General features: G+C 35.6%; 1 protein-coding gene across 1 annotated transcript in view; it reads left to right on the top strand.

Moving 5' to 3' along the window:
* AHR (aryl hydrocarbon receptor) overlaps positions 1 to 12,943 on the top strand; it is a 65,315-nt gene extending 52,372 nt beyond the window's left edge. The window contains exons 7-11 of the mRNA XM_030008347.2: positions 56 to 258; positions 1,954 to 2,063; positions 3,578 to 3,719; positions 4,548 to 5,823; positions 9,843 to 12,943. Of these exons, the coding sequence (XP_029864207.1) occupies positions 56 to 258; positions 1,954 to 2,063; positions 3,578 to 3,719; positions 4,548 to 5,823; positions 9,843 to 9,998 (1,887 nt within the window). The 3' untranslated portion in view covers positions 9,999 to 12,943. The remainder of the gene's footprint in view (positions 1 to 55; positions 259 to 1,953; positions 2,064 to 3,577; positions 3,720 to 4,547; positions 5,824 to 9,842) is intronic.
* Positions 12,944 to 14,689: the final 1,746 nt, after the last annotated feature.

Genomic DNA, 14,689 nt, shown 5'->3' with positions numbered 1-14,689 from the left:
AATATCTTACTCTTAAATATCTCCAACATATAACAATTTTTTTCTTCATCCTAAGGCTATGAATTTTCAAGGACGATTAAAGTTTCTCCATGGACAAAACAAGAAAGGAAAGGATGGTGCTACATTGTCTCCTCAGCTTGCTCTGTTTGCAGTAGCTACTCCCCTGCAGCCACCATCTATCCTTGAGATACGAACCAAAAACTTCATCTTCAGAACTAAACACAAACTGGATTTCACACCTACTGGCTGTGATGCAAAGTAAGTGTAAATTATTCTGATTAATATTCTAATAATTTGCTGATGAGATAAGTTTCAAGTATGTGTTTGAAATATAAAGCTGGCTACTGTTTCTGTCAATACTGATGATTGTTTAGGAACTCAGGATTTTTCTCTTCAGCCCTGCTAGTAAGTAAAGAGAAATGGGATTGTCATACCGTACTTCCTTAAAAGGGCATATTGCTTTCTGACTCTCAATCATTAAAGAACCAAACCAAAACAAAGAAAAGCCAAAACCCCCAAAACCAAAACAAACCCCCCAAAAGACAGAGTACTAAGGGATTAGGGAAGAAGTTTAATGTTTAAATCTGGTTGAAATTTGGTTTTAGAACTGATAGAACAAGTGTTTCATTTTTTTCTACATGCATATTTTCTCCTTCAGTTCAAATAGATGGAAAATACAATGGAAATGTTATTTACTCCAGAATAAACAAATGAAGTCCTTTTTTATACTATGACTTTTACCCATTTCCAAACCATTCTTTTCCCTATGTAAAAAATGGAAACACTATTGCATTACTAGATCAGCATAATGTAACTATGCATCAACATGGCAAGAAGCCCATTAAGATGCTTCTTTATCAAAAGAAGAGCTTCTGGCCTCCTTCCTTCCTTCTTCCCTCCCTCCTATTTTTCACTGATAATGCTTTCAGCTTTCAGACTCATTTTCAGTGGAATCTCTCATATGGATTTCCATGCCTACTGATAGGATAACGTAGAGTCAAATTGTTTGGTATTCTGTTTACTGATAAACTAAAATGTTTTTCTTGGGTTCTATAAACTGATACAAGTAAAAGTTAACAAAATGTTAACACAAGCCTTTCTTTCCTCTGATTTTTTTTTCCATTATGCTTCACTCGAAACCTTCAATTTTTGTCACGTTTTACACTTCTGTGTAATTGTTCCGCATCCCTAACTTTACCCCCACCCCCATCTTTGGATCTCCATTTCTTTGTTCCAAATCCTGTTTTAGTCTCTTTTTGACTACTTCATTCTATCATGTATCTCATAGTGCTCACACAAATGCTGTTAAGTTCTTCATCTCCCTGACCTCTAGTAAAGTACTCTAATTTTAGCTACCAGGGTCAAATATGACTCTATTGCCAGTACTCCTCTGAGGCATACCTTAGCTTAAATGCAAACTCAGGGGTCCCAAACCACTCAATAGTAAAAGGGATGTTGTTCTGAGATACGCCCTGTTTTGAATTTTAAGCTACCAAAAATACTCATTTAGGTGAGAAGCTTTAGATAACTAAAGTTAAGCCCCTACTTAATTCTACATGCAAGCACCTCTAGGTAAATGCTGTGAAATAGGACTAAATAGTGTCTTTCATTGCAACAAATGGGAGCTGCCTGCTGTAAGTGAATATATTCAAAAGTATGGAATTAAGAGTCCAGCTGAACTGTAGACAAACTCTTTTTTTTTTTTTTAAATGATCTAATAATTTTGCGAACCCATTCCTAGTCACTGAAGACAACTTGGGGGAATAGTAAAAATTTTGTTTTGTTACCTGTATTTTTTATTAGAACTGTCATGCTTCCGCATACAATCGATATTGCAACAAAATGTAGTTAGCACTTGCGTCTGAAATGTTCTAGCCATAATTAACTTGCTTGGCATTCATTCTGTGCGTTGGTTCATCAGCAGGGTTGCAATTTTTTGTTTTTATGTTCCAGAGGAAAGATTGTCCTGGGATACACTGAAGCAGAGCTGTGTATGAGAGGAACAGGATACCAGTTTGTTCATGCAGCTGATATGCTTTATTGTGCTGAAAATCATGTCCGAAGTAAGCTTCATTCCCTAAGAAAGGCTGAAAAATCAAAGCATGGGTTTTATTCATACTGAAAAAATACTATGAAGTGCTCTTTAAAAAAAAGAAAAAAAACTAGTCATTAACAAAAAGAACACTATACATTTCATGTGATCTTTCCCTCCATATAAAAACTTATACTGGATGAAGAAATATTTAATATTCCTATCTAGACCCTTTTAGGTTATATAGTCCAGTTTCTGTCACATCTTGTTCTTCTCGCTTCCTTCTCTGCTCAACCCAACTTCTGCTATTTCTACAACTTCCTTTGGGCAAAGGGACTATTTCAAAGATAGCTTTCCTGTTAGGAAGTTAAATAAAGCATTTTTCTTTTGATATGAGTGTAAGATTTTTAACAGAAATTAATCTCTGATTTAGCATGCTAGTGTCCTATACATTTCTGGTTTTGATTCTTGGCAGCTTGATTTGGTCTAAGTAACAACTTAAGGAGAGAAATATAATGTTTTAAGCTAAGGAAATAAGTATCGGCTATCTGATATGTAACTATTTAGTGGACTACTTTACTTTTTTGTTAGCTGTAGCATTTGTCTTTGGAAGTTACAGAAGCATCTTCAGGATATTTTGGTGCTGCTTCTTTTCTACTGAATTCTCTTGAAAAACTGTTTTTTCTTTTGTCCCCTTATATACAATTAAATAACTCCTCTCAGTAGATTAGTTCTCAACCTATATTAAGCAGGTTTTCAGTTTCAGGTATAGCTCAGTCACTGTTGCCTATCAGTAGTTTTGTTGGTTTGGTAAAGAATAAGAAAGAAAATATTTCCAGAATAGAATGGAATGAAACTTCAGTTTGAAATTTTGGTTTGAAACTTTGTCTTAAAACTGGTTTTGCTCCATTTCTGATGCTAAGATAAAAAAGAAGTCTTGTAGCAAAGATTATTCTTGGTTAGAATTCTTAAACTTTCCTAATATTTTTTTATTCAGTTTTTCTGTCTAGAAATGCAGTGTCTTCAGCAATGTACAACAAAAATGTAGTATGTTTATCAAGCATTGCTAGTGAAGTAATAGTGTGAGTGAAAAATAATAGATTTTGAAGTACCTCTGCATTAACCAGTCAAAATGTGAAAGAAGTGGATTCAGAGCTAATATGTTTTCTAATTTCTTAAGTAATAGTCACTTTTCACATCTAAAAGAGACTTAGGCTTTTGTCATTTACATGTTCTAGTATGTATTAATTTCTGTTATTGCAGAAATAATGGATGAAGCTCAGTATAGGATGTTGCCAATCTGTAGTGGGTGTGTTACAATTGCTTGCAGTTTTAGCTTTTATTTTACCAATAAATTACAGTAGACATCTTAAAGTGATGGGTCATCCTGTTTCACTAGGAATACATTAGTGCCACACAGCAATGGATGATTGAGGACATGAGATTTGTAAAATTGCTCTACAAATGGGATTATTTCATGACATGCCAGGTTTTCCTATTTTTGTTCACTGGACAGTAAATGGTATGCTTACTCTTTAACTCTAGTGATGAAGACAGGTGAAAGTGGAATGACTGTATTTAGGCTTCTAACCAAAGAAAATCGATGGGCCTGGGTACAGGCAAATGCACGTCTTGTCTACAAAAATGGAAGACCGGATTACATCATTGCTACGCAAAGACCTCTTACGTAAGTCATCATCGCATAAAGTAGTATACTTCAAAAACTGAAAAGTTTTGAGCTTGTTTATATTCAGAAAGAAATTCTTTATTTTTAAACAAACCCCCTTTAAATCCTGAACTCCAAAAAGAAAACCTCTTTCAGTTTGCTAGCAAACATTGAAAAGAATTCTGATATTTCACTACTTATGTGACATAGTCCTTTATGTGTAAAACTTTAGATATTTTGATTTCATATAAAGAATAAGAGCAGCAGTACAAGCACCAAGTTATTCCATCCAACCTATTTTAATTCAGTATCCCTGTTAGCAAAAGTTAAGAAATCCAACTGCAGTTGTGTAGAAGAAACAACAGATAACATAAAGAAAATAAGTCCTTAATGGTGCTGAACTAAATTCTACATAATATGGAATTCAGCATTATTATACATAGGTTAACGTATATAGGTTAAATAATTTTTGCTAAGGAGTCTGTAAAATGGAGGAAAAGAGATACTTCAGTATTGAAGTGTTCATTTACTTGCTATGCCGAGAGAAACATAATGCATGGAGCAAAGCCCACTTTTTTCATTTCAGCTCATAATGCACAGAGAATGGTGTATGCTATCTAGATTTAATTACAAATGTAATATGTAAAGGTGGTATTACAGTCATAAGCTCCTTATTTCATAATCTGCCTCTTGGTTTAACTCAGCCAAGTTGAGCTGGAATAGCCAGGAATTTGAAAAATGCCTACAAATAGAATAGTTCATTTTTTTAATATTAATTCCAGGGGACAAAAAGATTACAGTAACTGTTTAGTACTGCAGTATTATGCTATATATCTGATTTATTTTCAGAGATGAAGAAGGGGCAGAACATCTACGGAAGCGTAACATGAAGTTGCCCTTCATGTTTGCCACTGGTGAGGCTGTGTTATATGAGGTATCTTTCCCTATGTCGAGCCTTGTGGATCCCTCTCAGCTGAAGAATAAAAGCACGACGGGAAAAGGAGCCAAAGCAACGCTACACAATGATTCTGTGGATCCAAACTCCCTCCTAGGTGCCATGTTAAGGCAAGATGAGTCTGTGTATCTCTGCCCTCCAGCATCACATAAACTTTCCTTTGAGCGGAACTTCTTTGCAGACAGCAGGGATGAACTGGGTGGTGGTGTTAGCAGCAGCTGGACAGATAATCTCCTACCTGCTGGAAATCACAACGTTCTCAAACGGGAACTAATGGAGTGTTCCCAGGACAGTACTATTCCACTTCCTGAAGACAGTGCAGCACTCTTTCAAGATAACAAAACCAGCGATTTGTACGGCATCATGAAAAATCTGGGTATTGACTTTGAAGACCTAAAGTGTATTCAGCAGGATGAGGAGTTTTTTAAAACTGAATTAGCTGGTGTGGATGATATTGGGGACATCGACATAACTGATGAAATCCTGACTTATGTTCAGGATTCCTTAAATAAGTCTGATTTCTTATATTCTGGCTGTAACCAGCAGGAGCCCATGGTCCAGAATGACGGTTGCTTGGTACAGCAAGAGTTAGATCCACATCAACTTCATCAGCACCAGAAACAGCTCATGGAGCAGCAACAGCAGCAGCAACAGCAGCAGCAGCAGCTTTGTCAAAAGATGAAACATATGCAAGTCAATGGGATGTTCACAAATTGGAGCTCTGACACCAGCATGCCTCTTAGCTGCTCGCAGCAGCAGCCCCAGCAATATGTATTCCCTGGCATGCATGCCACTACATCTGAGTTCTCTTACAAATCAGAAGTAAATACTTCCCCTTATGCATGTAGGCAAGAGTTTATTCCTTACAAGCAACCCACAGCGATGATGCCACAGCTTTCTAATTTTGCTCAAATGGATTTCCCTGTAGCAGGTTTTGACAGACCGACCTATTCTGCTTCGTCCAACTTGGAGGATTTTCTCAGTTGTTTGCAGCAAGTCCCTGAAAATCATGAGTGTGGGATAAACTCTGAGTCGGTTATGCTAACTCCTCAAACATGCTATGCAGGCGCTGTTTCTATGTACCAGTGCACACAAGAAGCACAGCCCAGCTGCGTGGATCAAATGCAATACGATCCTATGATGGCAAGTCAACAAACGTTGTTGGACAAGGTAAGGTAAACAGCATTGCTACATTGCTTGCATTTTGAATCATGTTTTCAATGTTTTAGGTGGCTACCAGGATGCAGAGTTTATCATAATTGAATCACTGAGTTTGAAATGGGTTAGCAGCGTGTGAATGTCCTTGCTTTATTCATTCATCAGTTGCATTTGGTAAAGTTTTTTTGTGCATGTATCCGCAGCCTGGTAGCTCTCTTTGGCAGTATTAAAGCAAGAGTGAGTGAACTAGTCTGTTGTGCCTACCAGTAACTTTCCCAGTAGGAGCAAAAGAAAAGCAGATTGGTCAAAAGCTTGGAATTTGCTTATATACCTTTTCTAGAGGAGTGGAAAAATGTCAGTAATATTGTCTGGCACATTCATTTTCATGAAATATGTTGTAAGGATCCAGAAAAATATCTTGTTTTTAAAATGTTAGCGTTCTCTAGCTACTCAGTTTCTCTGATGATTTTAGGATTGCTTAAAGTATCAGATTATAATACCACATAAATAGCATGAAACATTATGAACTATTGCATTTCTACACACAATGATACTGCAAAAGTATTTTTATATATTACCCTAAGTGAAAGTCAGCTTGTTCTCTAAATTCTCTGCTGAAGACAAAAGAGCAGGAAAAAATTATATTCACAGTAGGTAAGCTGGACCTTTTTCGCATTGTGCGAAGGAGAATGCACAATAAAAGCCATAGAAGAGAAGAGAGGCACAGACTACGGTTTTAAGCGCAGGTCTTCATAGGTAAAATTAACTTAGAAGTAAAAAAAAATTCAATTACTAAGGTAGTTCCTGATTCTGAATAACCTTTGTTGAAGTACTTTAAATTGTACCAGTTATTTGTGTTAATGCTGCTCAAGTACAGAGCTGCAATTCTTTTTTTTTTTTTTTTTTTTGCCTCAATGAGTTAAGGTTCTAAAGTACTGATCCTACAAATGCTTATGCACATGTATAAGCATTTACAGAATTAAAGTATTAATAAGCATTTAACCTACACAAGACAGAGGTGAGGAATGCAAGTAGAACATACCCAGTTTTTCGGTATGCTTAATGCAAATAAAAAACATATCCTTTTCAAAACTGCTTCACTAGCGGAAAAAATATAATTGCAGAATAGGAGAAATATAGCTAAAAATGTAGGACAGTTCAGCAAGATTAATAGCTTCTGCCTGAGTGCCCAAGGGCTGAAATAGCGTGAATTGACTTTGGCAAACTGCAGTGCACAAGCTTGCACAGTGCTTGGCTGTATGTTGCCTGGCTGTGGTCAGTGTTATTAGTCCTCCATAGTGCTTGATAATAGGGTTGCAAAGCAGTTCCAGGGTCATCCAAGTTCATCCCTATAATAGTATAGAACTATTCTTTTCACAAAAGCTATACTGGTGTGGTGCATCAGTTTTGAACAGCTGGTGCATAAGCAATTCCATTTCTTTCTTTTTAATGGTTGGTTTCAAATACATTTATTTTGTAGATTATTTTGTTGTTATGTTGCCTTAATTGTTTTTGTTATGCCCCCTTTTTGTTATTTTCATGCTTACTTTTTCTTCTCATCTATCTGTAAAAAGTTTAATGACTAACGAATGACGGCATCTCTGAATGCAATAAATGAATATGTCTATTACTTCATATTTACTGGAATGCTGTGCTGCAATGGTAATATTGAGTTTAGCTTGCTTGTCCTGAAAAAATGAACAAAGGCCACTTTGTGAAAATTTATCCTTACTTAAGTTGTTCAGAAGCAAATTCAGCCCCTCTTGCTATGGTACACCTATGCTGTGTGGATCTGGATAGCATTGCATCAGCAGAAGCCTGGAGTAGAACTGATGTTACCCTTGTGCACGTTAGCTCCTGTTTACCTCAGAAGAGAACTGCTGAACATTTGTCCAAATGAGCTTAAAAGAGGAACACGCTTCTTGATGAGATAAGGAAGGATTATTCCCCCAACCCCTTTTGTAAAAGAGTGATCGTACATAGCTGATAGCTATCTCAGAGTCCTTGTGAGTCCAAAACTTATGTATGCCAACTGGGTGCAGTGGGGGATGGGAAGAGACTGCTTGTTCCTAAACCAAATAGCATTGACTTTTGCGGGCCATACTGCTATATACTGCTCACATGAAAAAAAAATCATCTCTTGTATCAGACTGTACTCAGTTTTGACCTCTAGTCACATCTGCCAATGAACATTTTTATAGATTGAACGCAAAGTAAGGCTCTATGTAAAACCAAAGTTGCTATGCTGAGAAATGTTTTAACGTAGAAACATTTTTTTACCTAGAAAGAACATTGCTCCAGAGAAAGATAACCCTATATTTATATATGCTTATATTACAGAGATTGTATTTAGTCTTGTATCAGAGGAGTTACGAACTTTAAAATACGTGAACCCATGGGAACTAGTAAGTCAGAAGTACAGCTGCTGCACTTGAAGTGACCTTGTAAAATATCACCTATGCCAAAGCCAAGGTGGCAAATAATATATATTTCTTTATTGTAAATAGGGAGAATGTATCACTGCTTATGATAATAAACTTAAGGTTTGATTTTATTGCTAATTGGTAACTTCAGTAAGCTTGCGACTAAGCAGATAGGATACTACCGTCTGAGCCCACGTTCACAGAGCCAAACCAAAGTAGGGCAGTCTTTGTAGCTGGATTTAGCACACTGACATCCCTATCAGCGGTTGGAGTCTGGAGAGAGGACAGACGTTGCTAGACAAGCCATGATTGCTATCCTTTCCTCAGCCTTCTAACTCCCATTGATTTCTACATGAAAAGACTAGGGGATTAGAAAGCCAGAAGGGTCTATTGTGGTCATCTGCCTTGACCTTCTGTCTAACTTGTAATTGCAGTAGGATCATAGCCAATGTAGTCTAAAAACACTTTCAGTGATGGAGAAGGGCAGAAAGGCCTTGGATAATTTGATTGCTTGTTTAAGGTCTATGTTCCTTTATTAAGCAGGAGAAACCTTGCGAAGTATTAGATTCTGTGTTGAGAACTTTCTTAGAAGTTTTAATGAGCATGCTCATCTTGTTAATGAAGAATATTGAAACAGTCTGCTTCTGTCAGAAGTTATTCTAGCTTATGTTATTGTAGCTGTCTTTAAAAGTATGGCAACTTTGATTAAAAACATAATTCACATGGCTATAGTCTTGTTAAAAACTTAGAAGAACTATGCACAATTAGTCAAATTTCAGCGTTTGCATAGAAGGAAAACAAAGAAGTTTCCAAAACCCAGCATATTTTGATGAATGAATGAATGTATAATATATATTTTTAAGGACAAACCTTGAATGAATGAGTACTTAACAATATAAGCTACTCCTGAAGAGATGATGGAAATGTTTAAAATACTTTGTTGTATTTTCTTTCCGTGACTGAATGGAGCATTTTGTAGATAAAGTGACTTTTCCATAGCATGACAGGAAACATTACATCAGATGATTAAAATAATCCTATGAACAATTATGTCAAGACTGATGAAAGCCATTCATTGCTCTTACTTGGCGTTGTCAATATGAAGACCATTTGTCAAAAAAGCCCACCCTGCGACAGCTCAGCTTGCACATTGAATGCAGTACACTTCAGCTTACTAATGGGACTGCATGTGCATTCCTGGAAGAGCTGTAAAGTCTGGATCCCATTGCAGACATGAAAATATGTAAATAGGTTGCTTTTAAAATGTAACAGCTGGATGTGGAAATTAGGAGTGCTCAGTCAGACTGTACTTTCTACAAATGGAAACTATATTATGCTTTAGGTAATAGCTATGTTTCTTTACTCTAGCCAGAAGTAGGACTCACCCATGTTGAAGTCAGTGGAAGTTTCACTGATGATTCAGACCCTACTTTAATGCAAATTAACTGCTCTCATCATTCATCATTAAAAAAAAAAAAAAAGTTTTAAAGCTATTCATTGTATTTTAAGATGTTTTCATCCAATCTGTGTCATTAGGAGGATTTTTACAAACTCATAAATAAATTGGTTTCCCATACTAACCATTTATATTGTCTTTTTTCCTGCCAGTTCCAAAATGGTTTCAATGGAGGAAATGTAAATGAAGCATATCCCTCTCAGTTAGATGTGATCAGTAATACACAGACTGCCGCACATCTTCAGCCTCTTCATCATCCGACAGAACCCAGATCCTTCTCAGATTTGGCATCTAGTGGATTTATGTGATTCAGACCTAGACCTCCATCTGTGATTTTGTCTGGGCGTCAGGCTGCTCTGAGGAAAAGCTTGATAATTCTATCTTTGAGCATTGGACTTTAACAGCTAAATTACATTTTGAGAATATGAGGTTGGTTGCACTATATACTGGTGGATATGTAATCCAAGATCTGGCTTTTTAGAGTGACAGGTGGAATTGAAACTTCTGAATATAAATATGCCTGTGCTGTTTTCCATCAGATTGACTGTGTTATTGCAGTATGGATTACATATGTACTACAGACTATGTCATGCTATACAACATAAGATAAGGCAAATGGTTTTGTCGTTTAGAAAACAATTGGGCACTTTACAAATAGCATCAATGGCACAGGGAAGATGATTTCACATGTGGATTATTTCCAGACTTTATTTTTTAAAAACTATTAAAAAGCTCTGAATTCATGAGAATCAAAAGCACTTAATTTTAATGCATACTAAGCTCTTTAATCACTTATATTTAAATCCTTTTGTTTTAAATCTCCATTTCTAGCACTTTAATAGAAGGCTTAATACAAGGATATGATATGCAACTTCAGGTTTTCTATGAAACAGACCCCTTGCATTCCTCCTTTTCTTGTCAACCTTAAGTGCCTCACAATTTAGCTACCTTGTTTCTGATGGGAGCTTATTTTTAGCAAAACTCACTATAAATGTCATCCATATTATGTGAACTTTTATCTAACATCTACAGTGCTACTGGCTGTATTTTTTTTTCCCCGAAGATAATTTGTTTAGAGAATTACTTAATTCTTTATCTGTGGATTTGTTACACTATTAACAGGAGTTACTAATGCTCTGAATTTAGTTCGGCTAAAGAGTTTTGGTTTATTCTGTACTGCTTTTCTGCTTTCTTCAGGTAATACAGGGTATATTAAAAAAAGCAGATTTTGCTGAGGGGGAGGAGCAGATCCTCAGGATTAGTTTTAGATTATTAATGCTGAAAAACATGTGCCTTATCTTGTGTTAAAACGCTCATAATGTTCTTTAGAAATAATACAAGGCTGCTCTATGCAAATACTTTCATTAAAATGGATATTGAAAAGGATTGCATTTTAAGGGGGAAAGGAATCTCAATAGCAATTGGTATTGATGTTTACTTTGACTGCAGTTTTCAATGTTCGTAATGGGAAAGGGTCAGTTTTGGTTTAACCTTTATCCCTAGCAAATTGCACTGCAACGTACAGAGAGGTTATTCTTTCTATGTATGTTGAACATTTTAAAAGCTTTGTGCAAAATATAAAATTGGGAAAAGACAAAAGTCATTAGAGAAATTCTCCTTGTGATAAGTTTTATTTTCAGGAGAAAAAACCCAACATCCATGAAAACACTCTGGGGTTTTGTTTTGTTTTTATCTGAGAGGATTGTTAGAATTGCAGACACCAATGTTTGGTGCAAAATAATAATCTACATGAAAAATACAGAAATGTGTATATGTTCAAAATATTTCATACTCTTGTGTGTTATATAGTTCATATGTAATAAAATGTCTTTGTAAAATATTTTAAACCAGTTAAAGTGTTACATCATTATATGTTAAGAACAATTTTAGTGCATTTGTTATATATAATATAAAATGGCAATTTAGCCAGTTTGTTTAAAACAGGCAAAAGTAAATTGGCTCCCTCTAGACAGATGTTAATATTATTTAATACAAAGACAATCACTTAAAATTGGAATCCTTTCATAGCTGAAACATGCTTTCTTTGAAGAAGAGCATATTTTCTTCCATTCTGTGTGATATGATATGCTAGGCCAAACATCTAATTCAGTTACAACTTTTCAGATTAATAACTTCAGCAGTTCTTTTAAGTGAAATTACCATATATGAAAGGGACATTAAGGATGCAATTACTGTTCAGGAAAAGCCCATAAAGACATTGTGGGTTTTATTACAAGGTTGTTTTGGTTTTTTTTAACGTTTCAGATCTTGTTTTCAGCACAAGACATCAGTTACAGATTTAGTTAATATCATTTGAATTAATTTATGGATTCTGTCTTTTTTTATTGAAGGTCTTGTTTTAAGCCAATATCTGAAACGTCTTCCATTTCTAGCTAGTGTATTATGTTTGCATTTGAGCTTGAAAATTAGAAAAATGCTGTAAAACCAGAAGGTTCAAAGGGATAATGTGTGTTTTACATCTTACAAACCAGTATATATCCTGTTTATGAATTTAGTTAAACCAAATACATGTTGTCCTATCACTAAGTGCCAAGGATGCAGTACTACAACTGTGCTGCCCTACTTACTGTAAACAAATTAGTTGTTTATACGCATATCAGCGTATTTTGTGCATTATCTTATGCGTACAACATTGACTGTATTAGTGCACTCTTGATCTGCACCAAACTGTAGCTACAGTGCACAGATGTTTCTGAATTGGATCTCTATTAGCCCTTCAGGTCTGTTATAAGTAAGATTATATCCCAGTGTTAGTCAGTATTACTATCCATTTTTGTACAAGTTTTCTTAGCTTGTTTTTCTTTCCAGTTCTTATCTCTCCTTTGCTATGCCTGCACATACCATGCAATATACCTCTTGCGTTAAGGTATGGTTTTGTTGCGCTCTTGCTCATCTCCAATAAAGTTTGTAAGACATAATATATGGTAATAAAATAATCACTTGAATGTAGCTGAAATGTATGTTCTTTTACTGCAAAAATGTTTGATTTCAGCAGTATACAAAAAATACATGATCATACAGTTACTAATATCTTTTGAGAGCTCGTCATCTAATAGTTTACAAAAGTTGTTATTTACGTCACTGTGGACTTTGCACTTCTCTGAATATTAGATGCAAATACAATGTATATAATTTAGAGTGGTGAACAAATGTGTATTTGTCCATGGAATTAGTATTTTATACCTGCATGAAAATGAGTTTATAAATAAACTTTGTAAATAGTAAGCCACAATTAGCAGTTGGAAGGCTTCTATATTCATTGCTTAGTGACAGTAAATTCACAGTTGAGCAGTACTAAGGCAGGAATAGATTTCTGCATAGATGCTGCTGAAAATAAGAAGCATTTTCTCCTTTGAGGTTTGTAGCTGGCCATTGGTAACCTATTTACTGTTTATTGGTATTTCATAAATAGTGATTTTAAGTTAAGAAAATAATTCTTTTAGTTTATTTCTAATTACTGATATTACTGTTTCCTGTGTGCTGTATTGGCTTTGCATGATAATCTTTTAAAATCAGTTGTAATGCAGAATGAAATGTTTCACTGTAATTCCCTATGCACTTTACCAAACTTACAATAGTTCTTTGGTTTAGTGACATGATGGGCAAGAACTTAAATAGTTTCAGCTACACTATTATCTTATAATGTATGAAGACACATGTCTTATCCTGAATCGGTACTAGGCTATGAACTCTGTATGTAGGTCCTCTTGTTTACTCTTCTTGCTTAGCACAAAAAGACAAGCTAAGATGCAAGAGTAATTCAACAAGACTGCAAATCTATGAAGTAACATCTGGAAATAATCAGACAATAATATAAGCAACACAACCATCCTTTTCTGTAGTCTGTTGCATTTGTTAAAAGGATACCTTCAAGCCACTTACCAACCTGTTCCCAGAAGTGCAAGACCTCACTGTCCAGTTTTGTTTGAAGGAGGGAGATACTTTCTTCTGGGCTAAGCCATTTTCTTTGATTTATGGAATTGCTCTTCTATTTCTAATTCATCATGAAAGTTAACAACCATGGTGGCACCTAACCTGCCGTAGGCCACTGCGTCATAAGCTCAGGCAGTTTGTTGGTGGAAGTCATTATCTTACTCAAGGCTCGGTAAGAGGAAGGCTTTCCCAAATAGCTCTTTTGGAGATGCATTTTCCTAGTGAGGAACCATGTTTCCCACTCACACACTTAAACTGAGAGCTGTTTTGTTCTCGGGTGATTTTGTTCACCTGAGAACTAGCTTAGTAAGTTCAGTTAAAGTTACTATCTAGAATAAGAGCCTGATTCCACTTTTAATATTTTTATTCTGTCCATTGATTAAGTTGACAGATTATCTTCCTGCCTTCTTCCCTCTCTGCCTAGGCATCCTTCTCTGCAAGCTGACACTTTTATTGCTAAATAAGTAATACTAGACCAAAACAGCTTTAGACGTCCAGAATACAAATTGACATCTAAAACTAATAATGAAATTCCACCCATTGTATACTCTGCATAATCTGAACATTTAATGATTTCCAGCATGGGCCACTGTTCACTTTTCCCCCTTTCATTTCTGTTACCTCCAGTGAGCAGTATTCACTTAGATTGCTTAACCAGGGAATCTGAGCCAGCTGTCCAGAAAAGCATCCATTCTTCCTCTCAAGCAAGTTCTGCTGCATTGACTTTTTTGGTGAACATATGTTTTATAAATCCTCTTATCTCTTGAAGTTGATCTTCCTGACAAGTGAAGAAGGACCATAATAATCATTAGCAGCTAAGTGCAAAATTTTCAAAGATTCAACCAAAGATGTGAAATCGAAGGTGTGATCAGTCTATGGGATAATGAGGTTTCTTCTTTATAACCTAACCTTTCTAGTCAAGGTCCAGCAGGCAATGTTATTAGCATTAAACAAAGCTATATACAATTTAGTTTCCAATGTAGCCAGTCTTTGAGAAAGGGAGAGGTTCCTCAACATTAAAGTTACAGTGTTTTTTTATAATTTA

This window comes from Aquila chrysaetos, chromosome 3 (genome assembly GCF_900496995.4).
Source record: "Aquila chrysaetos chrysaetos chromosome 3, bAquChr1.4, whole genome shotgun sequence".
NCBI lineage: Eukaryota > Metazoa > Chordata > Aves > Accipitriformes > Accipitridae > Aquila > Aquila chrysaetos.
Note: the sequence above shows the minus strand (reverse complement) of the source record. Positions and strands in the feature narration are given on the sequence as shown.